Source organism: Emiliania huxleyi (assembly GCF_000372725.1).
Source record: "Emiliania huxleyi CCMP1516 unplaced genomic scaffold EMIHUscaffold_37, whole genome shotgun sequence".
NCBI classification, from domain to species: domain Eukaryota; phylum Haptophyta; order Isochrysidales; family Noelaerhabdaceae; genus Emiliania; species Emiliania huxleyi.
This window is the reverse complement of record NW_005199194.1, coordinates 624363-648498: the sequence shown is the minus strand read 5'-3', so window position 1 is coordinate 648498 and position 24136 is coordinate 624363. Positions and strand designations below refer to the sequence as shown.

Sequence of the window (24136 nt, the reverse complement as noted above, 5' to 3'; positions counted from 1 at the left end):
GACGTATTTTCTTCTCATAACAAGGCTGTGAAGAGACGCCACCGTGTGAAGTCTGAGCTTGTGCGTCTTGGGTCCGGGGCTGTGTTTTTGAGAGTTGATTTGTGTTCATGCACATTTGTGTTTTGTGTGAAGCTGACGATCCCGGGTTTGCTCGTCGATCATCGGGAAGCTCCCAGGGTTTGCTCGAGCCCAAGGGTTCTCATGGGTGGCCTCTTCACCAAGATAGGCAAGTCAGCTGCGGGGGAGTACGAGGGCGAGTGGAACGCGGCGGGGGTTCGCGAGGGGCGCGGCGTCATGCGTTACGTCAACGGCAACGTTTACGACGGCGAGTGGAAGGCGGGTAATCCGTGGGGGCGCGGCGTCTTGCGGTACGCCAACGGCGACGTCTATGACGGCGAGTTTAAGGCGGGTTTGCGGGAGGGGCGCGGCGTCATGCGGCTCGCCGACGGCACCAACGGCCAAGGCTACGAGGGCGAGTGGAATGCGGGTTTGCCGGAGGGGCACGGCGTCATGCGGCTCAAAAACGGCAACGTCTACGACGGCGAATGGAAGGCGGGTAAGCAGGAGGGGCGCGGCGTCTACCGGTGGGCCGACGGCGACGTGGCGTCGGGCTTCTTCAAGGTAAGGAAAGAGGGCGACGGCCCCGTCGGCGAGGCTGTCAAGTGGCTGGCGGACGGGCGGCAGGCGGCGCGGCTGCGTGGCTGGAAGGTTGTGGAGGAGATCTCGCTGGAGGAGGCGCGGCGTACCGCCGAGCGGCTCGGGCTCGCCCTCCCCTCCCCGCTGCCCGGCGCGGCGTGAGAGGCCCAGCACTCTTAAGCGAGAGCACCCCTGGAGCACATGTTCTCCGTGCGAGACCGAGCCGCGACCTATATCATTTTGAGTCGGCGGCGGCGGGGGAGGCTGCCGTCCCCCCTCCTATTCCTTCCCCGGGCCGGAGGTGGTTGGTGGTTGTGTGCGCGACGGACACACGCGGCGCGCGCAGCACGCACGCACGCACACGCATGAGCAATAGGCCCTCACGTATTATATAAACGCATCCATGAGCCGGCACATATTCTTTTCCGTACACGCATGAGATCGGGGCTGAAACCATGTGGATACCCCTAATGGGTTTACTAATGCTGTGTACGTACCGTATGATTTGTATGTAAAGCGAGGGAGACGAACAGCTTGCGCTAGGGTCCGGAGCGGGCGAGCCGCTGCTGGATGGGCTGCGGCTGCGTCTACGCATGCGCAGGGGCAGAATTGCCAGCGCGAGAAAAGTAGCCTCGATCTCGCCGAGAGGCGATGATCGACCGCCCTGCGCCGTTCATTGCGGAGGCGCCCTCACGCGCCAGCCAAAGGGGGTAGAGAGGCTCTCCAGGTCTCCTCCCTCGTCACACCATTGCGCGGACTCCAGAGGTCAGCGGGACGGTGTCGCCCTCCTTCGGCTGCTGCGGCGGCGACGGCGCCTCGAAACTCGGCGCCGGCAGCGCGACCTCCTCTCCCGGCGGCCGGAGGCTGTACAGCTCCTCGAACTTGAGCTTGCCGCCGTCAAAGACTCGGTGCGGGTCGTACTCGGCACGGAGGCGGCGCAGCTCTGCGCGCTGGCCCGCGGAGAGCACCTCGCGGAAGATGCGGTGCGGGTGGTACGCCTGAGGAAGGCCAAGTCAGATCAGCTTCTCCACACACACACACACACACACATCGGTGGTGGGGCAACGGCCAAGCGACCCTCGCGACTCCACGTCTAGACGACAGGAGCCCCACGGCATCAAAGGTGCAAGGCCCAGTGCGCGTGGGTGAGCAGTCCCCGCATCCCCCTCCCTCCTAGCCACCCCCCGCACACACGCAACGCCTTGCCGGGGTGGCCCCATATCTCCCCATATCTCCCCATATCTCCCCATATCTCGCCTTGCCGGGGTGTCGGTAGAGGCGCAGGCCAGCCTCCTCCAGCTCGTCGAGCATCGCCTAACCTCGACGTCGCCTCGACGTCCTCTCGGGCGTATCTCGACTTCCCGCCTGCTCATCACTGCTGCTGCTGCCGCCGCCGCCGCTGCTGCTGCTGCTGGCTGCTGCTGCTGCTGCTGCTGGCTGCTGCTGCTGCTGCTGCTACTGCTGCTGCTGCTGCTGCTGCTGCTGCTACTACAATATACTACTACACACACACAGTGGTTCTTAATTGCGTTCTGAACTGCGCCTCGCCTGCAGCCATGTCTCGTGCGCGCGCGAGAACCAGAGCACACTCTTGATGTACCCGAACTCGACGCAGATCGCGTCGCCGTCGCAGTTGGGCGCCATCAGCCCGCCGCCGCGCGGAACAAACCGCACGCCGATGCAAAACGGCGGCGCCTGCTCGACCCGAGGCAGTGTCGGCTCAGGACTGCTCGACGAAGAGATGGAGGGGCGTGCGAATACACCACATCCGGCGCGTGGCGTAGTGCACGGGTATGCTCCGCTCGACCCGAGGCATGTTGAGTTAGAGACATGGTCTGGAGTATGACCAATTCTATAGTGAAGAACGCCCTGTGCATGGGCGCCTTCCGCTAGACTACATCGCGGTACACGCGTCGTGCAGTGCGCACTAGCGAGCGGCCTGCTCGACCAGCGGCGCGACCAGTGCGACGAAGGTGGCGTAGTCGGCGCGCTGCACAAAGAAAGAGAGGTCGCCGCCGTCGAAGTGCAGCACCGACTCGCCTGCTCACACCACCCTTAAGCTGTACCGGAGGCGCTGTTCACAGCGCCGCCGTCAGGGTGCGGCTGTCGGCGCGCCGGTCATGGCCACGGCGCCTCTCTTGACGGGGTACATCCGCCCCCACACCCACGACTGCGCCTGGTAGAGCGAGAGCGAGCTGCCTTGCTGCACCTAGTTAGTACCGGACCACAGCTCTCGCCTTCCTATGCAGCCGCCCGGCAAAAGCTTGTGCTGTGGATCGCAGGCGTGGTCTGCCCTCTCCAGCTGCACCGCGTCGTTGCGCAGGCTCGAGCTGTGAATAGCTGTGAATAGCAGGCTTGTGCTGTGAATCGCTGTGAATAGCACCGTGTCGTTGCGCAGGCTCGCCGACAGCCACTGCACCACTCCTCGGGCCAGAGAGTGGCCCTGGTCGCCATGGTAGCTCCCCTCCTGCCCGCAGCAGGGCGTGGCGAGGCCGAACCAGCTGCACGCGCGGCGGGTGGCGGCGCCGCAAGAGCAGCAGAGCGGGCAGAGCAGGCAGGGCAGCAGCGAGTTGTAGTCTGGCACAAGCAGCGAAGAGACGCCGTCGTTTTTGCCGTCGCCGTCCCGCTCCAGCACCATACTCGCCGGCGCGGCGGGGTCGGCCGCCTCGGGCACCACCCGCACGCAGTACTCGCCCTCCGACGTCGAGATCTGGCACATGGTGTCTGGCTCGAGCACCTGCAGCAGCACCTCGGCCACGCTGCTGCTGCCGAAGAGCGAGTGCGGGCGCAGCCGCCCGTGGTCCGTCCGGACGTCGTACCTCCGCGCCCTCCGAAGGCGGAGCTGCAGCCCGACGAGGATGCCGGTGATGCCGACGCTGCCAAAGACAGACGCGAACAGGTCAGGCCTCACCTCGCGAGACGCCGTGACGACGGCCGCCACGCCGCCGGCAAAGACTGCGACTTCGACCGCCTCGACCCAGTCGAAGGCGGTCGGCGTGTGCGAGTGATGGACGTTGGTGGCGAGGAATCCGCCAAAGGTCTGGCTCTCCGAGGGCGTGAAGCAGAAGCCCTTCGCAGGCCACTCCACCTCGAGCCCCTCCTCCTCCGCCTTGAAGACAAAGTCGCAGATCGACGCGCCGGCGGCGACCGACGCGCGGAGGCCGGCCACGTCAAAGGCGATGCGCGTGGACATCGGCCCGGTGAAGACCATGTTGGAGGACCGCCCGTCCGCCTCGATGATGGGATTCCAGCTCCAGCCGGAGCCGATCACGCGCAGGCCCTTCCCGGCTGCGGCGGCGCGGTCCATGAGCACCGTCAGCGCCTCCAGCGAGTCGACACATTCAAAGTCTGCGCAGCGGATATTGCCCTTCTGCTCGGCGGGCAGGATGGTCGGCGGGTGCCGCTTCCGCGGAGCGTACACCTCATGCGGTCTGACCGACCAAAGGCCCATGGCTTGGGCCCAGAATGCAGGGCAGACTGCCGAAAGGGTTCGAGCTCCCTCAGAGGTGGGGTAGGGCGTGGTACGGGACTGACTGCCTGAGAGAGAGAGAGAGAGAGAGAGAGAGAGACTTAGCCACCTCTGAGAACACCTTTCCTCCTATCGCAAGTGAGCTGAGTGTGTCCTGACCCCCTCCATCCACGCGACCGTAGTCTGTGACTCCCATCATAGTTGCGATCGATCGTCGCACAAGCAGATCTGGCTCCCTCGGGACCCCTTCCGCCGCCCACTTCGCCACTGCATCCACCATCGCCACAGCCGAGATTCCTCCAACACCCTTAGCATGTCCTGGCACCTGACAGATGATAACCAAACCTCTAGAGGGGGCGTTCTGCAGTTAAGGGGAAACCCGGTACACGGAGCCCTCTCGGAGAACTGTGTTTACTTTACGGCCCTTTCCCTGCGAACGCGCACCCCCGGGGCTAGGGCTCTCTAGCCCATAACCCGACACCGATCATCCGGCCCGCTGGGTGCGCTTCTTAGCTCCCTGGCCCTGGATGTGAGGTTGATAACTGCACTCCAAGTGCTCCAAGTGTAGGCGCGACCGTATCTTAGCTAAGGCTCACGCCCTGACGTGTAAGTGCTCATGTGCACCGAGCCCATATACGCACCTGCATGTGTGGACGCGAGTATTAACTAAGATGAGCGCCCACGCATGAGGATGCGCGTCTGCGTCCAGGTAGCCCAGATACCGTCTTCGTGTCTGGGCGCTTATCTTGAGTAAGGCTCGCGCCTACACGTGTAGCTGCGTATCTTGAGATGAGCGCCAATACTTCACGGCGGCCCCCTCGGGGCGCTTGCGGACGACAAAGAAGGTGCGGCCTCCTCCGTCAAGTCCTCCTCTCGCGCAGGCCGGGGTTGAGACACTTGGCCACGGCTGGCTCGACGACCGTCGCCACGTCTTTCCACTCGATGTTGCTGACCGCCATGTGGTCTGAACGCTTCGCTACCCGGCCGCCGCGGGCACCTCGGCGCCGGCATCATCCTCCGCGGCATCAAGGAGATCCGCCATAAAGCAGCGCCACTGTGTGCTCTATCCGGCGGTATATTTTTGGGCTATCTCTCCTCAAAACGATGTCAAGCGCCCGCTCGCAGCCAGCACGCGCCGCGCCCCTGGGCGCTCCCCGCTGCGGCGCGCCGCCCGCGCGCGGGTTGCCCGGGCGAGCGACCGCCACCGCTCGCCCCTCAGCACCCTCTGCCCGCGCACGGCCGACGCGCAAGCCCGCGGTCGCGCGCGAGCCGTCGCTTTGTGCACGCCGCCGTCTACCCGCGCTCGCTCGCGATCGAGTCGGACGACCCTATCTTCCGAGTAGCGGAGGTGTGCTTGCACCCCCTTCCCAAGGCACATGCACTTTGGAGGGAGAAAGTAATCGCGGCGGGGCCCGCAATCTCCCCAGCATTTTGCGACTCACCCCCAGCAGGCGCGTTCTCGGCGTGCTGCTGCTGCACAGGTTTTGCGGCCGCCCCGAGAGGGGGAGCGGCCGCTCCTCCGCACCATCGGCCCACGGCATCCTGGGCGGCGTCGGCGCCGCCCCAACGGCCGGCTCGGGCGCTTCCCGCCCCGCCTCGGCTACACTTTGTCGCGGCGATCTAGCGGTGCGCCGCCGCACCGCGCGCCTCCCCCGAGCCTCTGCACGGCGCGATGAGCCGCCTCGGCTGCCGCCGTGGTTGCGCCGGCGCCCCTCCCGCACGGCGCGACGCGACCGCAGCCGCGTGCGTGGTCTCACTCACCTCTCCCGCCCGCGCGTCCGCCTCTCAGACCCGCGCCTCCCCTTTCCTAGGCGCCATCACCGGCACGGCCGCCGCCGCCCGTGCGGCACCCGCGGCACCGCCCGCCCCCCCTGGCGATGCTGGCCGCTACCCCGCCGCCGTAGCTACCCTCCCCACCGCTGGTGCACCGCCTCCGCCGCCCCCCTCGGCGCTTCGCCCGTGATTTTGCCGCCTCCTCCTCCACCACCACCCGTCTAAGCTTCCGCCCGCCTTCTCGCCACCGCCGTCCGCGCCACCTCAGCCGCCCTCCCCGGCGCTGCACCGGCGCTGCAGTGCCGTCGGCGCCGCCGCCCGTGCCGCCTCGGCCTCTGCGCCTCCAACCTCGCCGCGTCCGCAGCGGTTCCGCCCTCGGCGCCTCCCACCTCTCACCCGCCAGGTCGAACTTCCGCCGACGATGGTGCCACCGCTGCCGCCCCCCCCGCTCGAGCCTCGGCCGCCGCACCCCGCCGTCCGCGCCCCGCCGCCACCCCCTCCGTCACGGCACACGCCGGCACCACCGCTACTACCGCTGGCTCCGCCCTAGACGCCGCCGACCGCTCGCAAGAGCGGCGAGCCCGCGGCCGACATCCTTCTGTCAGGTGACGGTCGACGGCTACTTTCGAGGCTTTGTGGCTTTTTAAGAGGGGTCCAGCAGCTCGGGGGGTGCGCGCTGGATGGCCGGCGCGGTGTAGCAGCGGCGCGGAGCCGGGGGTGCGATGTGCGGCCGTCGGTGGCGCGACACGCGGCCTCCGGTAGCGATTCGCCGCGGCTCCGGCGGTGCGATTTTTGTGCGTTTTCGAAGGCTGTGGGCGGGATAAGGCCGGCTAGACCGGCCCTGGTGTGCCCTAGTGTGTTCCCTTACACCCCTGGCCCGGGAGCAGTAGCGCGGTGCGCGTCCCGAGGGCGTAGGGGCTCAAAAAACAATTGATCAAGTTTTCAGCCACTTTAGAGCACACAGTGCCAGCAAGGGAGGGACAGATGACACAGGCGACTTGAGCGCGTATCACCCAAAACTATTCACTTTTGAGCGCCATATGCGCAGGTGCGTATGTCAACATACGCGCCTCCACGTGTGAGCGCTCATATTGACTAATATTCGCGTCTGCATGTGTGGAAGCGTATGCTGACCGCCACGCACCCCCACGCCGACACCGCGAGTACTAGCTAAGATAGGCGCCACAAAGCGTGGGCGCTCATCTCAAGAGGATACGCAGCTACACGTGTAGGCGCGAGCCTTACTCAAGATAAGCGCCCAGACACGAAGACGGTATCTGGGCTACCTGGACGCAGACGCGCATCCTCATGCGTGGGCGCTCATCTTAGTTAATACTCGCGTCCACACATGCAGGTGCGTATATGGGCTCGGTGCACATGAGCACTTACACGTCAGGGCGCGAGCCTTAGCTAAGATACGCGCCTACACGTGTCGGTGGTCCTTTTTGACCCACTTTCCGGGGTTTGCCGGGCCTCCCCTCCCCAGCAAACATGCGTTCACAGCCTAAATAAATAAATAAAACGGACACCTCTACTAGGAGATGGGTAAAAAGGAACAGGTCCCCGCCCTGCGGTCTTTGTGCAGGGTTGTTTGTGGGTGTGGTCGGCGACTAGCCGGGGTCGTTCACAGCCTTGTTATGAGAAGAAAATACGTGACGTGGCGCTATGCGCTGGTCTGTGAGAGGTTGAGGTGCGAGCCCTGGAGGCCCTGGGGATGGGGTGAGACTACCCGCGGGCCTAGAAGGCCCGCGCGCAGGGGGGTGGGACATTGAGACCGGTCATGAATGAGTGAGTGTGCGCGGGGGACAGAGAGAGACGGGACAGCGTTGCATAACGCTCATCTACAACACGGGGTCTACGTGCACTACTAACTAACGTTCAACATTCACAAGCGCCCGCGGGACATTGCCGAGTAGCTGCGGTATGACGTGGTGCAGCCAGATGTCTTGTCCGAAGGCATATTCCTCCCGCTCCTCCCAAAGGCACCGCTCGGCAAGGATTTTGCCCAGCCACATTAGCCACGGCAGGCGGCGACGCTGCTCCTCGCTGGCCCTCACATGCTCAATGGGCGACCACAGCCTCCCTCGCAAAGGTTCTGCTGCCGCCCACGCCGCTGCAAGGAATGCGTGTGGATTAGACGCGCAGTGCTGCGCAAATGATGCTTGCTCGCCATGGCTTTCTTCAGCCCAGCAGGCCGCAGCTTCGTGGCTTATCTCCTCTGGCGCTGCCAGCCACGCATGCAGTTGGACGAGGAGACTGTGCACCGATATGGCTGCTGTCCAATTGCAACGCTCCATCCAGACCTTCCCGGTCTGCTGACACACGAGTGGATGCAATACGGGCGTCGTCAAGCGCACCGAGAAGGGCAAATAGGGATACCCATCGAGTTCCAGCTCAAATCCAATGACCGCGCCAGAATAGGCGCTGCCCTGCGGCCCTTCCATCTGGCCGACCAGTATAACCTTGTCATCGCGTTCATCGAGGCGGATTTCGGACTTGACGTGGGGCCCTGCGACTGCAGAGGCCGTCTCGGCCTCTTTGCGGAGGCGACGCATGGCGCCGTGCTCGAGCATGACCAGGCCGTTGATCACTACGTACGTACTCTCTCGAGGTTCTCGAGGTGGATATCCTTTGGCCGCGTTGGGGACGTACCCTAGTGAAAGAAAGGAGAAGTGCCGCGTGCAAGGAATTTTAAAATAGCAAAACTTCGTCAGCAGTTCACCTTCGGGTATGTTCGTAAGAGCCCATATACCCGGTGCTGGAAAATGCAGGCCTCTCTCAGCGCACTGGCACAGCAGCTCCCTCGGCTTCGTGTGTGTCTTTGTTGGCCTGAGAGCAGAGATGACAGATGTTGTGTCTCGCGCGTCGCGCCTTGCGATGTGTGCACTTTCAGCTCCTGGGGGGTGGCGATGGTGAGCGAGCTAGCGCAGCAGCGACTCTGCGCCGAGGAGAGAGAGACACTTCCTGGAACACCGCTGTTTCCACTTTTGTTGGACACCCCCCCCCCCCCCCCGCCGCCGCCGCCGCCCAGCCAGGGGCGCACACCTGATCGTTCGTTCGCGGGCCTTTTTTTCGAGGGCAAAACAACTAGCTACTAGGCCGCCCCGGCCGCGCCCCTCCCTCGAACGGCCGCCCCGGCCGCGCCCCTCCCTCCGAACGCGCTCCGCGATTTGGAATGGGATTCGATCCCGTTTTACGACTTACGCCCCCGAACATTCCCGACCGCCGAGGAAACTTGGAGACACCTTAAGGTACACCGCGTGGCCCCGAAGGGCCATGGAGCAGCCCGTGTTCATCATGGACGAGGAACAGCGTCACACCAAATCTTACCGCCGCAAACCCTCGGCCGGCGAACACCGCGCGCCCACCTCGGCCGCTGGCCCCTCCATGTTGCTGGCCCAAAAGCACTGGCTTCTGCTGCGTCGGCAGCAGCAGCTTGCGCGGAGCCGCTTGGACCAGCTAGCGACCATCTTTGAGCATCGCGAGAACACACCGCCAGCCCAGCTCTTCTGCCGGCAGGTCCCGGGCCACGGCCATTGCGAGTCTCTAGCGCTGAGCCGGCGCTAGAGATTGGCACGAGCGCCCATTCAGCCGCGAGTGGGATTACGCGCCAACCGCCAACACAGCTGTGATTCACTTGCTCTCGTGCCGCGTGCAGTTGCGCTTTGTAACCTCCCCTCGATCTCCGGTCTCATGGCCTTCTCGTTTGCCAATCCAAATGGTCAGCTGTAGCGATTTAGACGGTACGTGGTGTTCGTCGGGCTTCGCCCAGAGGCAGAGGCCAGAGGCAGAGCTAGCAGGGCCTGCTCTCGTGAGTTCTGAGTACAGTGAGTCAGAGTCGTGACTCGTGTGTGCGTTGATAGGTACTAAGGTAGGTCGAAAGGGTGATGTTGTCTGTTTACTTTGAACGAATGCGCTGATAGTTTTCTACGCCGCAGCGGCGGCAGTAGCCGAGTTAGGCCACAAGAGGACACTCACACTGCGGGGAGAACGCAGCCGGAATGTGTGTGCAAGAACCCTAACGATCCCCCCCCCCCCCCCCCTCCCACCCTCCGCCGCCTCCTCCCCCTCCCTACGCGAGGCGCGGCTCGAAGAAGCGGAGGGTCTTCCCGGTCGCGACGCCGAGCTGCCGGCGCGACTCGCACCAGGAGAGCGTGGATGCGGTACACCCGATTCTACCCCGGCTGAGCGTGGCGCCGCTCTCGGCGCTGTAGAGGGAGAGGGCCTCGCTGCCCTCGCCCGAGGCGACGACGTACCGCCCGCCCGCACAGAACTGCGGCTGGAAGATCCCCTTCTGCCTCGCCACCCGGGGTGCCACGTGTCCCTGCAAGGTGTGCAGCGGCCGCGACGGCGCGCGAGCGTCCCACAGCTTGATCTGCAGGTCGTAGCCAGCCGAGAGGAGGAGCCCTGCCGACGGGTCGCCCGCTCGCGGCTGCCACCGCACGCAGATGGCGTCGCGGTCGTGCGCGCCCTCGATATCTAGCGCGCCTCCGCCGCCTCCGCCGCCGCCGCCGCCGCCGCCGCCCGCCCGCACGTCCACCACCCGCAGATTGCCTCCGCGGCCTGCGGAGGCGAAGACGTTGCCGTCGCGCCAGCAGACTGACTTGATGACGCCGCTGTGCAGCTCGTCCCACGAGGCCCCCGGGCGGAGGCAGTCGTCCGCCAGCATGCTGAGCGCGACGGTGCCGTCTTTGGAGGCTGTCAGCACCCTCCCGCCCGCCTCGTGCATCGCAAAGATGCCACCGCTCTGCGGCTCCAGCTGCGAGATCAGCCGAGGCCGCCCGCCGCGCGCCTTGGAGAGGTCCCACAGCACCAGCTGCCCGTCGTTTGCGGCGCTGAGCAGCCGCTGGTCGCCTGCGAATTGGACGTTCCCGACCCAGCCCTTGTGGCCTTTGAAGGATAGCAGCTCTGCGCACTCGCCGCCAGCCTGCCCTGGCATCCCGAGCACGGTCACCATGCCGCCGCCTCCCGCCGCAGCGAGCAGCTGGCCGCGCTGCGCGTAGTCCGCGCTGTAGACCCTCTCGGGCAGGGCGACTTGCTGCACCGCCGACTCGCTCCAGCCGAGCAGCGGCGTGTCGGAAGGCGGCGGCGGCGAGGAGGAGGAGGAGGAGGAGGCGGCGGCGGCGGCGGCGGCGGCGGCGGCGGCGGCGGCGGCGGCGGCGGCGGCGGCGGCGGTGGAGGAGGAGGAGGAGGAGGGCGAGGCGTAGGAGGAGGAGGCCCCCTGGTGACCCTCGACAACATACTGCAGCACCGCCGAGTCGTCATACGCAACCTCCTCCTCCGCCTCCTGCTCCGCCTCCTGCTCCGCCTCCTCCTGCCCCTTCCCTCCGCCCCCGCCTCCGACGCCCTCGCCCCCGGCCGCCACCCTCGCCGCCCCCGCCGCCCCCGCCGCGCCGCCACGCGCGCCGCTGCTCCGCAGCGAGCGCGTGCTGCGCGGCGGTGGCGGCGGTGGCAGCGCGCGGCGGCGGCGGGGAGGCTTCGGCTTTGGCCGCTGCACGAGAGGCTCGGCCAGGCCGAGCGAGGCGAGGATGCGCTGGTTCTCCTCGATATTCCGCAGCCGCTCCTTCTCGTACTCGCTCAGCCCCGACACCTCCGCCTCCAGCACCGCCGTCTCCGACGCAGCTGCCGCCGCCTCGGGCTGACTCCGCGCCACCTCGCCCCCCTCCGCCTCGCCCTCCTCCGCCTCGCCCTCCGCCGCCTCGCCCTCCGCCGCCTCGCCCTCCGCCACCGGCGCCGCCGCCGCGGGCGTTGCCTCGCGCGCAGCTGCAGGAGGACTCGCCACCTCCGCCTCCGCCACTCCCTCCCCCTCCGCCGCCCCGACCGCCGCCACCAGTGCCTCCGCTGCCAGCTCCGGCTCCGGCTCCGCCTCTGTTTCCACCTCCGCCTCCGCCGCCGCGGACGCGGCGTCGAAGATAGCAGGCTGGCTGACGCAAGCCTCCCCGCCTCGCTCGTCGCCGGCGCCCACCCCAGTAGCTGCTGGAACACCCGCCGGCGACCCGCATCCGGCCGCCGCAGCGCCGTCACCCCACACCTTGAGAGAGAAGCTGCGCCCGCTCACCTCGCGGACCTCGGCCGCCTCTCCCGCCGCGAGCGCGCCGGACGCCGCCTGTGGCTCAGCCGCGGGCGCCGCTGTCGCGACGGGCGGTGGCGGTGGCGGTAGTAGCGGCGGCAGCTTTGCAGCAGAGCACTGCGCGGGAGCGCTCGCGCGAGAGGAGGCGCCGTTTGTTTGCGCCGGGTCTGGGCGAGGCCGCTTAGCCGGCGGCGTCGCGCTCGATGGCCGGCGGTCGAAGGAGAGCGTGGTCTGCTTGAGACTCGGCATCGCGCGGCCTTCGTACACAAAAGGCGGCAAAGTTGCCAAAAGAATTCTGGGATCCGGCTCGCACGACAAGGGGGCGGACTGGCGCGGACTGGCACACACACCGGCTCACCACCGGAGCCGCCTAAGCGACTCCGTTAAGAACGGCAATGCACTCCGCACCGTGCACAATGCCGCTCTCCCCGCACGCTAGCTCGTTCACCGTCTGCCACGGCCCAGGGTTGAGGCCACACAGCCCGGGACATGACGAGGGTGGTGGAGGTCCGAAATCACGCCGCTATGCCTCGGCTCCAGCGAGGCCTCTCAGGCCCTAGCTCAGGTATATGCAGTAGCCGGAAGCAGGGAACACCCACCCCCCAGCACCAGTCTTCTAGGTGGAGGCGGGCCCGCTGGTATCGTCGGGAAGGTCGAGGAGGGTGGGTGGATGAGCGAGAACCTGACAAGGCCTGTAGACACTGGTGTATGGCCGCCGAGCCAGCAGCGGACGCGGACTTCGCCGCTTTCCTTATCGTGCGCAAGAACCGCGACTCCTGCATACACTGGCTGCTCACCTACTGCCAGGCGATCGAGCGAGAGTGGAGCGACGCTGAGCTCCGGCGACGCCGCCTCGCATCGCTCCGGCGTTGTCTCGCGTCGCTGGCGGAGCACGCGCACGCAGACTGCCGAGAGCTGGCGCCACTCGCGCCGCGAATGCTGCACTCGACCGACTTTGACGAGCGGTGCGCCCGCCGCCCGCCTCCCAGCGGCCGAGCCGCCAGAGCGCTGCCGGCTGAACGGTGCGCCTGCGGGCAGGCACTTTCTCAACCTCGTGCTGCCAATCGAGCGCCGTCACTCGCGTGGCCTCCGCGACGACGAGCTTCACGGCGCAGATTTTCCGCCAGCACAGGGCGGCGCCAGGGACGTGCCCGGCACATTTTCGAGACGTTCGGAGTTTCGTCCCACAGGCGCCATCTCCGTTAGCACGGGCGACGGGAGGGCCTCCGCCGCCCGCCCGCCGCCGCTGCCGCTCGTCGTCGTCTGCGACCGCCGTCGCTCGGCCTCCTTGCACGGCCCTTCCTCGAACCTTCTCGGAACCGTCCTGGCGTAGGTCTGCGACCACCTCCGCTCGGCCTTCAACGTCGGTGAAGCGGCCAATAGCTGCGAGTGCAGACACTCAGAAACCGCCTTGGGTTGAGAACTTGCCGTCCGCTCCCGTAAAGCCCTTGCTCAGTCGACATGCATCCACGCGACATTCAAGGAAGCTCTGCTTTGTCCCAGGCTCGATCTTCCGGACCGCCGAGTGCCTTGGCATCTCGCGGCTGGTGCTGTGCGGATACACGGCGACGCCCGACGACGCGCAGGCAGCCCGCACATCGATGGGCACGCATCACTGGCGATCAGTCAAGTATTCCTGCCGCAGGTGGCTCGCACCTCGATGGGCACGCACGCGGCTGTCGCGTGGGAGTGGCGCCGCGTCACCAAGATTGGCGCGCCGGCCGTGAAGAGATCGCCCCGCGCACAAGCCGTGGATCGTGGTCAGGCGCCGCCATCTCGGCCATGCCTCGACTATCGATCGGCTGCCTCCCGCACAGCCGTGAACCTGGACAGGCGCCGCCGCGCCGAGACTGCAATCGACGAGCTTCGCGCGGCGGGCGTGCCGGTCGTCGCGGTGGAGACAGTCGCCGGCGCACCGTACGCGCACGAGTTCGCCTTCCCGCCGCCGCCGGCCGGGTGCGCGCTGCTGCTGGGCAACGAGCGGCGCGGGGCTGGCGTCGGACCTGGCCGCCTCTTCCCCGAAGTGTCCCCTGAGCCGTCTCTTCAAGCTCTCCCGCAGGTTGGCGGCCCCTCGCCCGACGCGGCTCCTGACTCCCATAGATTGGCCGGGAGATGGGCCGAGATTACCCGAGATGACCCGGGATTAGGCACGGCCTCGCGCCAGAGCTGCTCGCGCGCTGCGACGCGGTTGTGCGGCTGCCGTGCCGAGGCCCCAAGGGCTCGCTCCACGGGCAACCTCGCGCCAATCTCCTCTCACCTCGGACGATCTCGGGTTGATTAGGCCTCAAGAATTCGCTCAACGTGGCGGTGGCGCTCGGCATGTGCGCGCACGAGGCGGCGCGGCAGTGGGCGGTGGGTGGTAAGGAGGCTGCAGGAGACGCCGTCGGGAAGTGAGCGAGGAGGGGGTCGAACCCCGCGCAATTCCTGGTCGTTTTCTAGGTTTGGAAATTTGAGATGGTCCCGTGCCGAGTTCATTTTATAATAAGGGTGTGGACATGCTGGGTTGACGGAAATCGAGGGACGCGACCCACTTCGCCACAGACGGTCCCGCGCCTCGCCGCTAAGTTTGCGGCACCCCCCGCACCGTCCGCTGTGCCGCGTTTTTTGTCCGGAGTGAAAAGAACAACGCGCTCGTCGGTGGCGGCTTCCCTCAACCTGCGCCGCGCTCGGCGAACCTCGACAGCGCCTTCGGTGGCATGCAGCTCTTTGCGACAGAAGCCTGGAGAGCAGCTCCTCTGCTGCTCACACACTCTGCACAGTTGATACAGCCTACTGTGCGGCTGCCACAGCTGTGACAGCGATGGGCTCGCCTTCACTGGCCCTCAGTCACTTGTGCTGCGGCTTGTGTGAGCGACACTGCTCGGCGGCTGCCGGCACACTGTGAGATCGTAGATGTGCGGTAAAACCACGCTACCAGCGCTTGGTCACATCGGCCCCGAGGTCAGATCCTTCTACTCTGTTGATGACAAGACTTGTCTACCGGCTGGAGCCGAGCAGGAGGGCCCGGCGCACAACCCCTTGGTCAACTCACCCTCCACACCCCGTAGGTTTGATTCATATATCTTTATATGGATCATATGCAGGACACGAGTCACGACACTCGACAGAGGTCAGAGCTTTGGAGGGAAAAACAACCAGCTCCCGAGGGGCGAGGCCGAGGGGCGCCGAGCCGGGACGCGGGAGAGCCGTCGTCTCCGCGCCGCGCTTCCACAATCCACATCCTTGATGTGTCTAGAGAGTAGAGACTAGAAGCGCGGAGTCGGCACACCAACGCGGCCCCGGAGCTGGACGAGACCAACGAGGCGCCGCGCAGCGCGACCAACCGCCCTTGGCTCGACCTCGGGCTGGAGCTCGCCGCTTCCGGGCTGTCCGAGGCGTGCGAGGGCGCGCTGAGCGGCCCTGGCCGCGACGCTCTCACTGCAGCCCGTGCGCTCCGCGCGCGGGGTGGCTTGAGCGAGGGAAATGAGGCCGATCTGAGCTCACAGCGCCGGACCGCGGACTCCGAAGCCACAGAGGCGATACCGAGCACGGCCAAGGGTGGGCGGCGCTGGCTGGACTACGGCACCAAACTGGACTCGCGCGGCCTCACGAGAAAAGGCCTTGACCGGCCCGAGCCGCGACGCGCTCGTCCTGGCCCGCATGCTCGGCCGGTCGGAAGGCGGAGAGGCGGCGCTCTCCAAGCCGGCACGAGCGCCGACGCTGCCTCCTCTCGGGAAGCCCCGCGGTGCGGGGCAGGAGGCGGGCGTTTCACGGCCAGGAGACACCTCCCGTGGCGACTTTTGGGACTCGCCGCGCAGGTGAGCGGCGCTCAGCCCGCGGGAGGAGCTGCGGCCGTCGGTCGCCTCGAGCATCGCCACTTGGCTCAAGCCGTTCAACCCCTTCGGCAAGGGAGACCTGCCGCCGCCTCCAGAGGCGGGATTGCGGGATGCGGCGGGCGCGTTTTGATTGGAACGTTCCAAGGAGAAGAAAAAGAGCGAAAACAAACACTCACTCCAAGTACTCCAAACGCCGAGAACGAGGGCGGGGAGGGAGGTGGCATGAACGCGACCATTACATGCGCCCCGAGCTCACCATCTACCGCACTGAGCACTTGCGCCCCCTCGCTCCCAATCCATCCACCTCGCCTCGGGCCGCGCCGCGCCATCTCGGGCGATCTCGCGCTATCTCGGGCGATCTCGGGGCCGCGCCGCGCTATCTCGGGCGATCTCGGAGCGTCGCTCGCGCGGCGGCACACCTGCTCAAAAATGGAAGGAGGTTGGAGGCAGGAGGTCACGCCCCATCCAGAGCGCCGTCGTCGCCGGGTTTTTGGCCCCCGGGTCGTCGCCCGACGGTTGCTGCGCGGGGCAGCAGACCATCGGACGGCGCGACGACGCCCCGTCCGGCACGCTCCCCCCTCCACCCGGCTATTGCCGCACGAGCGCGGCAACGCCGACGGACTTCCCGCCCCCCCACCTGCGCCGCAATCACCGCCGTGATTGTCGGCGCTGCGCCCCTTGGCGCCTGTGCATGTCCCGCGTGCCCGCCCGCCAAGGCTGGTGCCAAGGCCAAATCAACTGCCAAGGCTGGTGCCAGGGCCAACTCAACTGCCTGGCTGATGCCAAGGCTCAAAGGCTCTCCTCTCTCTCTCGGCTAACCTCGGAATGTAAGCGCACTATGGCTGTGCTGTCTCCTACACAGCCATCTTACCTAAGGATGGCTGAGCTAGCTGCAGTGCAGCCAGAGCCTCCAGGCCGATGGCTGCAATACACACAGGGCAGCCATCCTGAGTAGGGATGGCTGGAAGCTCGCTGCTGCAGCCATACCGCACGCCCCGGGGCGGGCCCTCATGGCTGAGCTGGCTATATCGCAGCCATCTTGGGAAAGGTGGCTGGGCCACAGCCATTTCAGCCATCTACTATGGCTGGGGCACAGTCAGTGCAGCCATCCTCCGGAGCATGGCTGGTGATAATTCGATGGCAGCCGTCCGCCGCCCCCGCCACACGCACAAATGGCTGCGCGCTTGCCGCCCCCGGCCTCGCGGGACGGCTGCCATTGGCTGCCATCGAATTATCACCAGCCATGGCTCTGGAGGATGGCTGCAAGCTCTGTGCCACAGCCATAGTAGATGGCTGAAATGGCTGAAATGGCTGTCCCCCAGCCATCTTACCCAAGATGGCTGCGATGGCTCACCTCGAGGCGGGCGGTAACCGGTTATGGCTGCGGTAGTGCGTCTCCAGCCATGTCTACTAAGGATGGCTGCCGTGTGTGTGTTGCAGCCATCGGGCTGAAGGATGTGGCTGCACTGTAGCTAGCTCAGCCATCCTTAGGTAAGATGGCTGTGTAGGAGACAGCACAGCCATAGTGCGCTTACATTCCGAGGTTAGCCCTCTCTCTCTCCTCCCTCTCCACTCTCTCAACTCTCTCCCTCTCTCTCCCCTGAGACTCTCTCTGCTCGCTCCGCCCTCTCTCTCCCTCCCTCCCTCCCTCCCTCTCGCGCCTCCCCCCTCTTCTCTCCTCTCCCCCCCCCTCCTCTCTCCTCTCTCCTCCTCTCTCCTCTCCTCTCCTCTCCTCTTCTCATCTCCTCCCCTCTCCTCCTCTCCTCTCTCCCCCCCTCTCTCCCTCAGCAGCTTCCTCGAGGCCGAACAGGTAGATCCTCCCTGATCGCTAAGCTACCACAGGGGACGGCCAGGTAGTAGACGTCGTCCGCCGCCGCCTCCGCCACCCGCGTGCCTCCGCCCCGCTTAGCATTATATCAGGAGGTGCCAACACCAGCAGCATCTCAAGGAAGCAAGCGCCGCGCCTTTTGCCGCCGCGCGCCGCCGCCGCGCCGACTGGCTCCGGTTCGAATCGTCCTTCGCGGAGCGAACGCGGCGACACGAGCGCACGTCGCGCCGACACGCCGCGCCGCGAGCTCGTAACCAAAAAAATTTTTTCCATGGTGAGCCGGTGTGTGTGAGTCCGCGCTTGTCGTGCCAGTGGGCTGTGAGAGAGGCTTAAAATTGGGGCAAAGGGCTTAGAATTCTTTTCTAGCACGCGCCAGTTCGCACCTGTGTCGAGCCTGTGTGCTGTGAGAGAGAGTTGTCTTGAAATTCTTTTCTCCAACGGCTTGGCCGCGCTCTGGGGTCGCTCGGCGCTCGCCTGTTCGCCGCTGGTGCTCCCGCCGCCACCCGAGGATTCGGTTGAGAGATGGCCGGGGCGCCGCAGCACCTCGTCGGCTTGGAGCACCAGCTGCAAGTCTCGCGCGAGAGCGCGCTTCTAGGCAACTACGAGGCGTCGCTCGTACACTTTGACGGCGCCATCTCGCAGGTGCAGCGCTACCTGCGGACGCTCGACGACCCGGCGCTGCGTGCAAAGTGGCTGCGGGCGAAGGAGGACCTCTCGGGCGAGTTCCAGATTGTCAAGGAGATCGTGGCCGAGCTCTCAAAGCTCCGCGCCGGCAGCAAGGCGGTCCCGCCTCCGACGGCCGCGGCGCCGCCGCCGTCGCAGCTGTTGCTCCGGCCGGACCCCGTCGCGGTCGTCGGCGGCCCGAGCGGCGCGGCGCAGCAGCGTGACCCGGACGTGTGGTCGCCGCCAAAGCCTCCTCCGGAGCGGTGCCCTCCTCCGCCGCGCCGCGCCGCGCCGCCCGACTGGGCGAGGCGCGATCCGCAGCAGGCGGCGGCGGCGGCGGCGGCGGCGGCGGCGGCGCCACAGCACGGGCCCGGCGCAGCGCGTGGCGCTCGGGCGGCGGCGGCGGGCTACGGCGCGGCGGCCGCCGCCGATGCTCCGCCAGCGGGAGGCCGGCGGCGCGGCGAGCGCAAGCCTCCCGTGCCTCCGCGTCCAAAGGCGGAGAGAGGCGGGGGGAGAGGGGCGCGGCGGTTTGTGGATGAGGTTTGTGCGGCGGACGCGGAGCTGGCGAGCATGATCGAGCGCGACATCCTCGAGCGGAGGCCGTCGGTGCACTGGGGCGACATCGCGGCCTCGAGGAGGCGAGGCGCTGACGAGCCGTGTGCGTGACTGCTGGTGAGTTGGTTAGGCGACATCGCCGGCCTCGAGGAGGCGAAGAGCGTGCAAGTCACTAGGCTTGAGTGGTGAGGCCGCTCTCGGTGGACCGGCCGACGAGTTGGCTAGGCGAAGCGCGTGCTCGAGGAGGCGGTGGTGCTGCCTCAGCTGATGCCGGACTACTTCCAGGGCATACGGAGGCCGTGGAAGGGCCTTCTCCATCGCCCGCCCTCCCCGACGCCTCGGCCGTGAACGGCGTCTCCTCACGGCTGTGGGTGTGAACAGGCGTGCTCATGTTTGGCCCTCCCGGCACCGGCAAGACGCTGCTCGCTAAGGCGCTCGCGGCCAATTGCACCAATAAGGAGTTAGTTGATAGCCAAGTGAGGGACCGGCAAGACGCTGCTCGCTAAGGCGCTGGCGAAGCCGAGCGCGGCACCGCTGCCCTCCCCCCCCGTCGGCCAATGAGCTGGCGAGCTCCTCCAGGCGCTGGCGACCGAGTGCGGCACCACCTTCTTCTCGGTCACCTCCTCCACACTCGGCTCCAAGTACCGCGGCGACGCGGAGCGGATGGTGCGGCTCCTCTTCGAGATGGCGAGATCGAGCCGAGATGGAGCCGAGATCGAGCCGAGGTAACGAAGAGGTGGAGGAGGGACCGGAGCCTTTCTACTCGCTTCCTCGCCTGTCTTCCCCTCGCCTCACGGCGGCTTGCCCCTCCGCCCAGGCGCGCTTCTACGCACCGTCCACCATCTTCATCGACGAGGTCGACTCGCTCGCCTCGCAGCGGGGCTCAACGGGCGAGCACGGCGGAGCGCCGCCAGGGCGCGTCCGGGGCACGTCCACGACGTGTCCGAGACATGTCCGCCAGGCGAGCACGAGGCGTCGCGCCGCGTCAAGTCGGAGCTGCTCGTGCAGGCGCTGGGCTCGGCAGACCTCGGCACATCTCGGCACACCTCGGCACACCTCGGCACATCTCGGCACACCTCGGCACACCTCGGCACACCTCGGCACACCTCGGCACATCTCGGCAGACCTCGGCACATCTCGGCACATCTCGGCACATCTCGGCACACCTCGGCACACCTCGGCAGATCACGCGGATGATTCAGATCACCGGAGTCTGATGCTGGCAAAACACACGAGCGCTGCTCCTCAAGACAGCCATTCGCCCTCTGCGCGTCCAGATGGACGGCGTGGGCGGCGGCGGCGCCGAGGACGGCGAGTGCAAGAATGTGATGGTGCTCGCTGCGGCACCCTTCTCGGAACTTGCTCGGAAGCTTCTCGGAACTTGCGTGGAACCTCTCAGGTGCTCGCCGCCTCCAACTTCCCGTGGGACCTCGACGAGGCGCGTATCTCGGCTGTACCTCGGCTGTACCTCGGCTGTATCTCGGCTGTACCTCGGCTGTACCTCGGCTGTACCTCGGCTGTATCTCGGCTGTATCTCGGCTGTACCTCGGCTGTACCTCGGCTGTATCTCGGCTGTATCTCGGCTGTATCTCGGCTGTACCTCGGCTGTACCTCGGCTGTACTTCGGCTGTATCTCGGCTGTACTTCGGCTGTAATTCGGTTGTATCTCGGCTGTATCTCGGCTGTATCTCGGCTGTATCTCGGCGCGGGACCTCGACGAGGCGCTGCGGCGGCGGCTCGAGAAGCGCATCTACATCCCGCTCCCCGAGCCAGCCGACATCCGCACGCTCCTCGGCGCGTCGCTGTGAGGGCAACGCAGTCAGGCAGGTGCAGGCTCGACGCGGCACCGCCGCTCCGCGTCTTGACTGGGTAGGCATCAACCTCAAGGACGTGCAGCTCGACGCCTCAGTTTGCCTCGACGCGCTGGCCGAGCGACTCGCCGGCTTCTCGCCCGCCGACGTGAGCCGGCTGCATCTCGGCTGCATCTCGGCTACATCTCGGCTGCATCTCGGCTCCATCTCGCCCCGCCGACGGCCTCTGCCGCGAGCGCGCGTTGGCGCGAGTGCCTCGCCCGTGCCCCACCCCCTGCTCGCTCGACAGGTGACGAACCTCTGCCGCGAGGCGGCGATGATGCCGATGCGGCGCGCCATCAAGGGGCTGCGGCACGACGAGATCCGCAGGCTCAAGCGCGAGGACACAGACACGCCGCTCTGCCAGGACGACATCGAGCAGTCGCTGCTGCGCATCAACAAGACGGTGAGCGAGAGCGACCTCGGCCGCTTCGAGGAGTGGCTCAAGGAGTTTGGCTCGACCTGAGTGTGGGGGCTGATCAGCTTATTTATTATATTGTTGTGTTCTCAAATAGGATTAAAAATAATTTAATTAAATTATTTCAAATACCCTCTCACAGCACAAACTGGCACGACAAGGGCGCATCAGTGCGGCTCTCAGAGCCCCCCGCCCCGCCCCGCACATACGGCTTTTAATTAATTGCTTGGAAGTAGAGGGAGCGGACCGTGAGTTGAGGAAATCGAGGGACGCGACCCACTTCGCCACAGACGGTCCCGCGCCTCGCCGCTATGACGGCCACACGGCCGCAGCTCGTGTGCGTGTGGCCGTCTTTGTCCGGAGTGAATACTCCAACGCGCTCGTCGGTGACGGTGTCCCCCGATTTCGCCGCGCTCGGCGAACCTCGACAGCGCTTTCGGTGGCATGCATTTCTTTGCGACAGAAGACGCGTTGCGAGAGTGGGCGGTGGCCGCCAGCTTGGGAGCTGAGCATTCGGTCTTTGTGAGCCACTCCTGGCACGACAGCCGCGAGGGCAAGTGGGCGGCGCTTCAGCGGTGGGCGGAGCGCGCAGCGTGCACCTCGATCCTGTACCGTGTTTGTTATGACCCCCCCCAATGAACACACCAGTGAGGGAGGGCGAGACGATCGAGGGGTCCCGTACCACGCGGAATCGACCCTAGTGCTCAAGTGCTCAAGAAAAAAGGCATTTTTTTTACAGTGTTACCGGAAAAAGAAAAAAAGAACGGCGCCGCAGGCGCCGGCCGGAGGCCGGGAAGGGATGGGGAGGGAAAAGGAAGGTTAGAAGAGGAAAGAGGAAGCTACACATGTCTCTACTTGCGTGCCTTCCGCTTGCCGAGCGCCTTGTCGGAGGATGCACCTGGCGAGCTGCGCGTCGAGCGCGAGCCAGGCGACGCCGGCGAAGCTGCACGTTCCGCGGCGCCAACTTTGACTCGCGCCGCCTCGACGAGGCGGGCCACCGTTTCGATGAAAGCGTCGGCGCCGGCGGCGTAGCTCTCGAAGAGCTCGCCGCGCTCGTTCTCGTCGAAGTCGTACATCAGCGAGGTCATCTCTTCGAGCGGCACCCAGCGCGTCGCCGTGTAGCGCTCGCGTTCTTCATTGCCCATCGACTCGAAGACGCCGCGCACGAGGAAGCACGGCTCCAACTCCGCGTCGTCGATCGGTCCCTCGCGCTGCGCCATGGTCATGTCGACAGGGTTGTGCAGCCGCATGCCGAGGACCGCGTGAGCCTCGTGGATGAGCAGGCCGGCCAGGTCCAGGTCCTTCGCGCGTTGACGTCGAGCGCTCAGCGTCTTCTTGGAGTAGATGTCGATCCTCGGCTCGATGTCGTTGTCCAGGTCCATGACGCTCGCGTCCCACGACCACTGGACGAAGCCGAGCGTGGCAGCTGTGACGCGCTCGCTCGCGCTGAGCTGCTCCCAGCAGCGCTGGCACGCCGGCACGTCGTCGCTGACAGCGTATGCAGCGTCGGCCGCGTTGGCTGCTGCCGCCGAGCTCGAGCCAGCGGCACTGGAGCTGTTTTCGGCCGGCGCCTTGCTGCCAAACACGCTGGGCATGTGACGCGCGAAGAAGCCCGGGCTCATGGCGGTCCCAGCGTCAGTTGCCATCGGTGCCGGCGCCGGCGCAGGAGCAGCCGCAGTCGTCGTCGCCGCCTTCTTTGCAGCGCGTGCCTCTCTCGCCTCCCTGGCGCGCTTCTCCAAGAAGTCGGGGTTCTCTCGCTTCTGCTTGTCGTACCACGACTCGTCGGACGTCGCGGCGGCCTTGCCCTTGCCCGACTTGGGCATCTTGGCCGACATCACGCGCGCAAGACGGCGCAGCACGCCGCCAACTTGCGTCAACACGCGTCAACACGCTCGAGAGGTCAGATCCTTCTACTCGTTGATGGCAACACTTGTCTACGCGCTGGACCGGCGCACACATGCACATGTGCATGTGCGTCGCGAGTTTTGAATTTAATTCGTATTCCGACTCGAACGATAAGAAAGCTCAGAAGTCTGCACGTCGCACTTACCCACTTGACAACACCGTACTACTCTCTGATGATACACAACAACTGGAGGGGGAGACACATGCGGGGAGATGCAACGTTGTGGTATGTGGTTCGTGCTGTGGTCCGATCGCCGGAGCGGGCCTCTCGCCTCAACTCTCCGGCCTGGGCCATCGCCCTCAAGCCTCGTTGGCGTGGAGCCTCGGCTTCTCGGCTCGGCAGAGCGGGCACGCCCGGATCCCAAAGTCGAGCGCCTTGTACGTGCACCGCGCGCAAAAGTGGTGCTCGCAGCCGGCGGGTACCTGACGGTGGCACTCTTCCACGTCTCGCTCACGCTGAGAAAAATTCTGAAACGCCGTGCAGCAGAGTCGCCGACGAGTCGGTCCGCGTGCTTCCTCGTGTCCCGTACCGTTCTCACACACATCCATAAACTCACTTTGGCCTCACTGAAGCGATGCCTCAATCCTGAATCCTCAGATTTTAGATTTTAGGACGCTGTCTACCCTCTACTAGTCCTAGAGCCTCTAGCTCTACCGTCGCGCACATTTTCGATTTTGGCGCCAAGCTGCAAGCCCCACAGATACCGTTCGAAAACGAAAGACATAGCAGACACACACACACACACACACACACACACACACACACACACACACACACACACACACACACACACACACACACACACACACACACACACACACACACACACACACACACACACACACAGTGACACACACACGCAGTGACACACACACACACACGCAGTGACACACACACACACGTGTCACAACTGCGCGCCGGACACCCACCGAGAGGCGAGAGTCCTAATTGTCCGCCGCGAGAGGGGGAGGGAGGGGAGGGGGAGGTCCATCGAGATCAGGGAGGGGGGGGGGGCACGAGCGAGAGGGAGGAGAGCGAGAGCACGGCAGGGTGGGAGAACCGGCATATCCGCGCGTCGGCAGTGGCGCGACTGCTGGCCCGGCGGCCTGCGCGTCTCCAGCTCGCCTCCTGCCCGCCCTCGCGCCCGCGAGAG

General features: G+C 65.9%; 8 protein-coding genes across 8 annotated transcripts; 3 read left to right on the top strand and 5 right to left on the bottom strand.

Moving 5' to 3' along the window:
• Positions 1 to 191: 191 nt before the first annotated feature.
• EMIHUDRAFT_355454 (hypothetical protein) lies at positions 192 to 1042 on the top strand. The gene is made up of 2 exons (XM_005771954.1): positions 192 to 541; positions 596 to 1042. The coding sequence occupies exons 1-2, from the start codon at positions 202 to 204 to the stop codon at positions 796 to 798; spliced, it is 543 nt and encodes a 180-aa protein (XP_005772011.1). The 5' UTR covers positions 192 to 201; the 3' UTR covers positions 799 to 1042.
• Positions 1043 to 1120: 78 nt separating this feature from the next.
• EMIHUDRAFT_451168 (hypothetical protein) lies at positions 1121 to 2452 on the bottom strand (the record flags this gene model as incomplete). The annotated part of the gene is made up of 4 exons (XM_005771953.1): positions 1121 to 1634; positions 1894 to 1950; positions 2185 to 2331; positions 2444 to 2452. 4 exons carry the CDS (start codon positions 2450 to 2452, stop codon positions 1377 to 1379), a joined length of 471 nt encoding a protein of 156 aa, XP_005772010.1. The 3' UTR covers positions 1121 to 1376.
• Positions 2453 to 2563: 111 nt separating this feature from the next.
• On the bottom strand, positions 2564 to 4088 carry EMIHUDRAFT_451167 (hypothetical protein; the record flags this gene model as incomplete). Its single annotated transcript, XM_005771952.1, has 2 exons — positions 2564 to 2676; positions 2857 to 4088. Coding segments are annotated over 2 exons (1345 nt in total), but the record flags the coding sequence as incomplete, so codon positions are not given.
• A 3661-nt stretch (positions 4089 to 7749) lies between these two features.
• On the bottom strand, positions 7750 to 8451 carry EMIHUDRAFT_209196 (hypothetical protein; the record flags this gene model as incomplete). The annotated part of the gene is made up of 1 exon (XM_005771951.1): positions 7750 to 8451. The coding sequence occupies one exon, from the start codon at positions 8449 to 8451 to the stop codon at positions 7750 to 7752; it is 702 nt and encodes a 233-aa protein (XP_005772008.1).
• A 1354-nt stretch (positions 8452 to 9805) lies between these two features.
• Positions 9806 to 12197, bottom strand: EMIHUDRAFT_209194 (hypothetical protein; the record flags this gene model as incomplete). The annotated part of the gene is made up of 5 exons (XM_005771950.1): positions 9806 to 9857; positions 10024 to 10310; positions 10413 to 10928; positions 11376 to 11441; positions 11937 to 12197. 5 exons carry the CDS (start codon positions 12195 to 12197, stop codon positions 9806 to 9808), a joined length of 1182 nt encoding a protein of 393 aa, XP_005772007.1.
• Positions 12198 to 12656: 459 nt separating this feature from the next.
• On the top strand, positions 12657 to 14342 carry EMIHUDRAFT_209193 (hypothetical protein; the record flags this gene model as incomplete). The annotated part of the gene is made up of 7 exons (XM_005771949.1): positions 12657 to 12913; positions 12987 to 13095; positions 13282 to 13337; positions 13432 to 13578; positions 13782 to 13971; positions 14096 to 14138; positions 14230 to 14342. 7 exons carry the CDS (start codon positions 12657 to 12659, stop codon positions 14340 to 14342), a joined length of 915 nt encoding a protein of 304 aa, XP_005772006.1.
• A 3709-nt stretch (positions 14343 to 18051) lies between these two features.
• Positions 18052 to 21125, top strand: EMIHUDRAFT_464045 (hypothetical protein; the record flags this gene model as incomplete). Its single annotated transcript, XM_005771948.1, has 5 exons — positions 18052 to 18912; positions 19191 to 19285; positions 19389 to 19496; positions 19627 to 19665; positions 20910 to 21125. The coding sequence occupies exons 1-5, from the start codon at positions 18114 to 18116 to the stop codon at positions 21123 to 21125; spliced, it is 1257 nt and encodes a 418-aa protein (XP_005772005.1). The 5' UTR covers positions 18052 to 18113.
• An 803-nt stretch (positions 21126 to 21928) lies between these two features.
• On the bottom strand, positions 21929 to 22912 carry EMIHUDRAFT_102226 (hypothetical protein; the record flags this gene model as incomplete). The annotated part of the gene is made up of 1 exon (XM_005771947.1): positions 21929 to 22912. One exon carries the CDS (start codon positions 22910 to 22912, stop codon positions 21929 to 21931), a length of 984 nt encoding a protein of 327 aa, XP_005772004.1.
• Positions 22913 to 24136: the final 1224 nt, after the last annotated feature.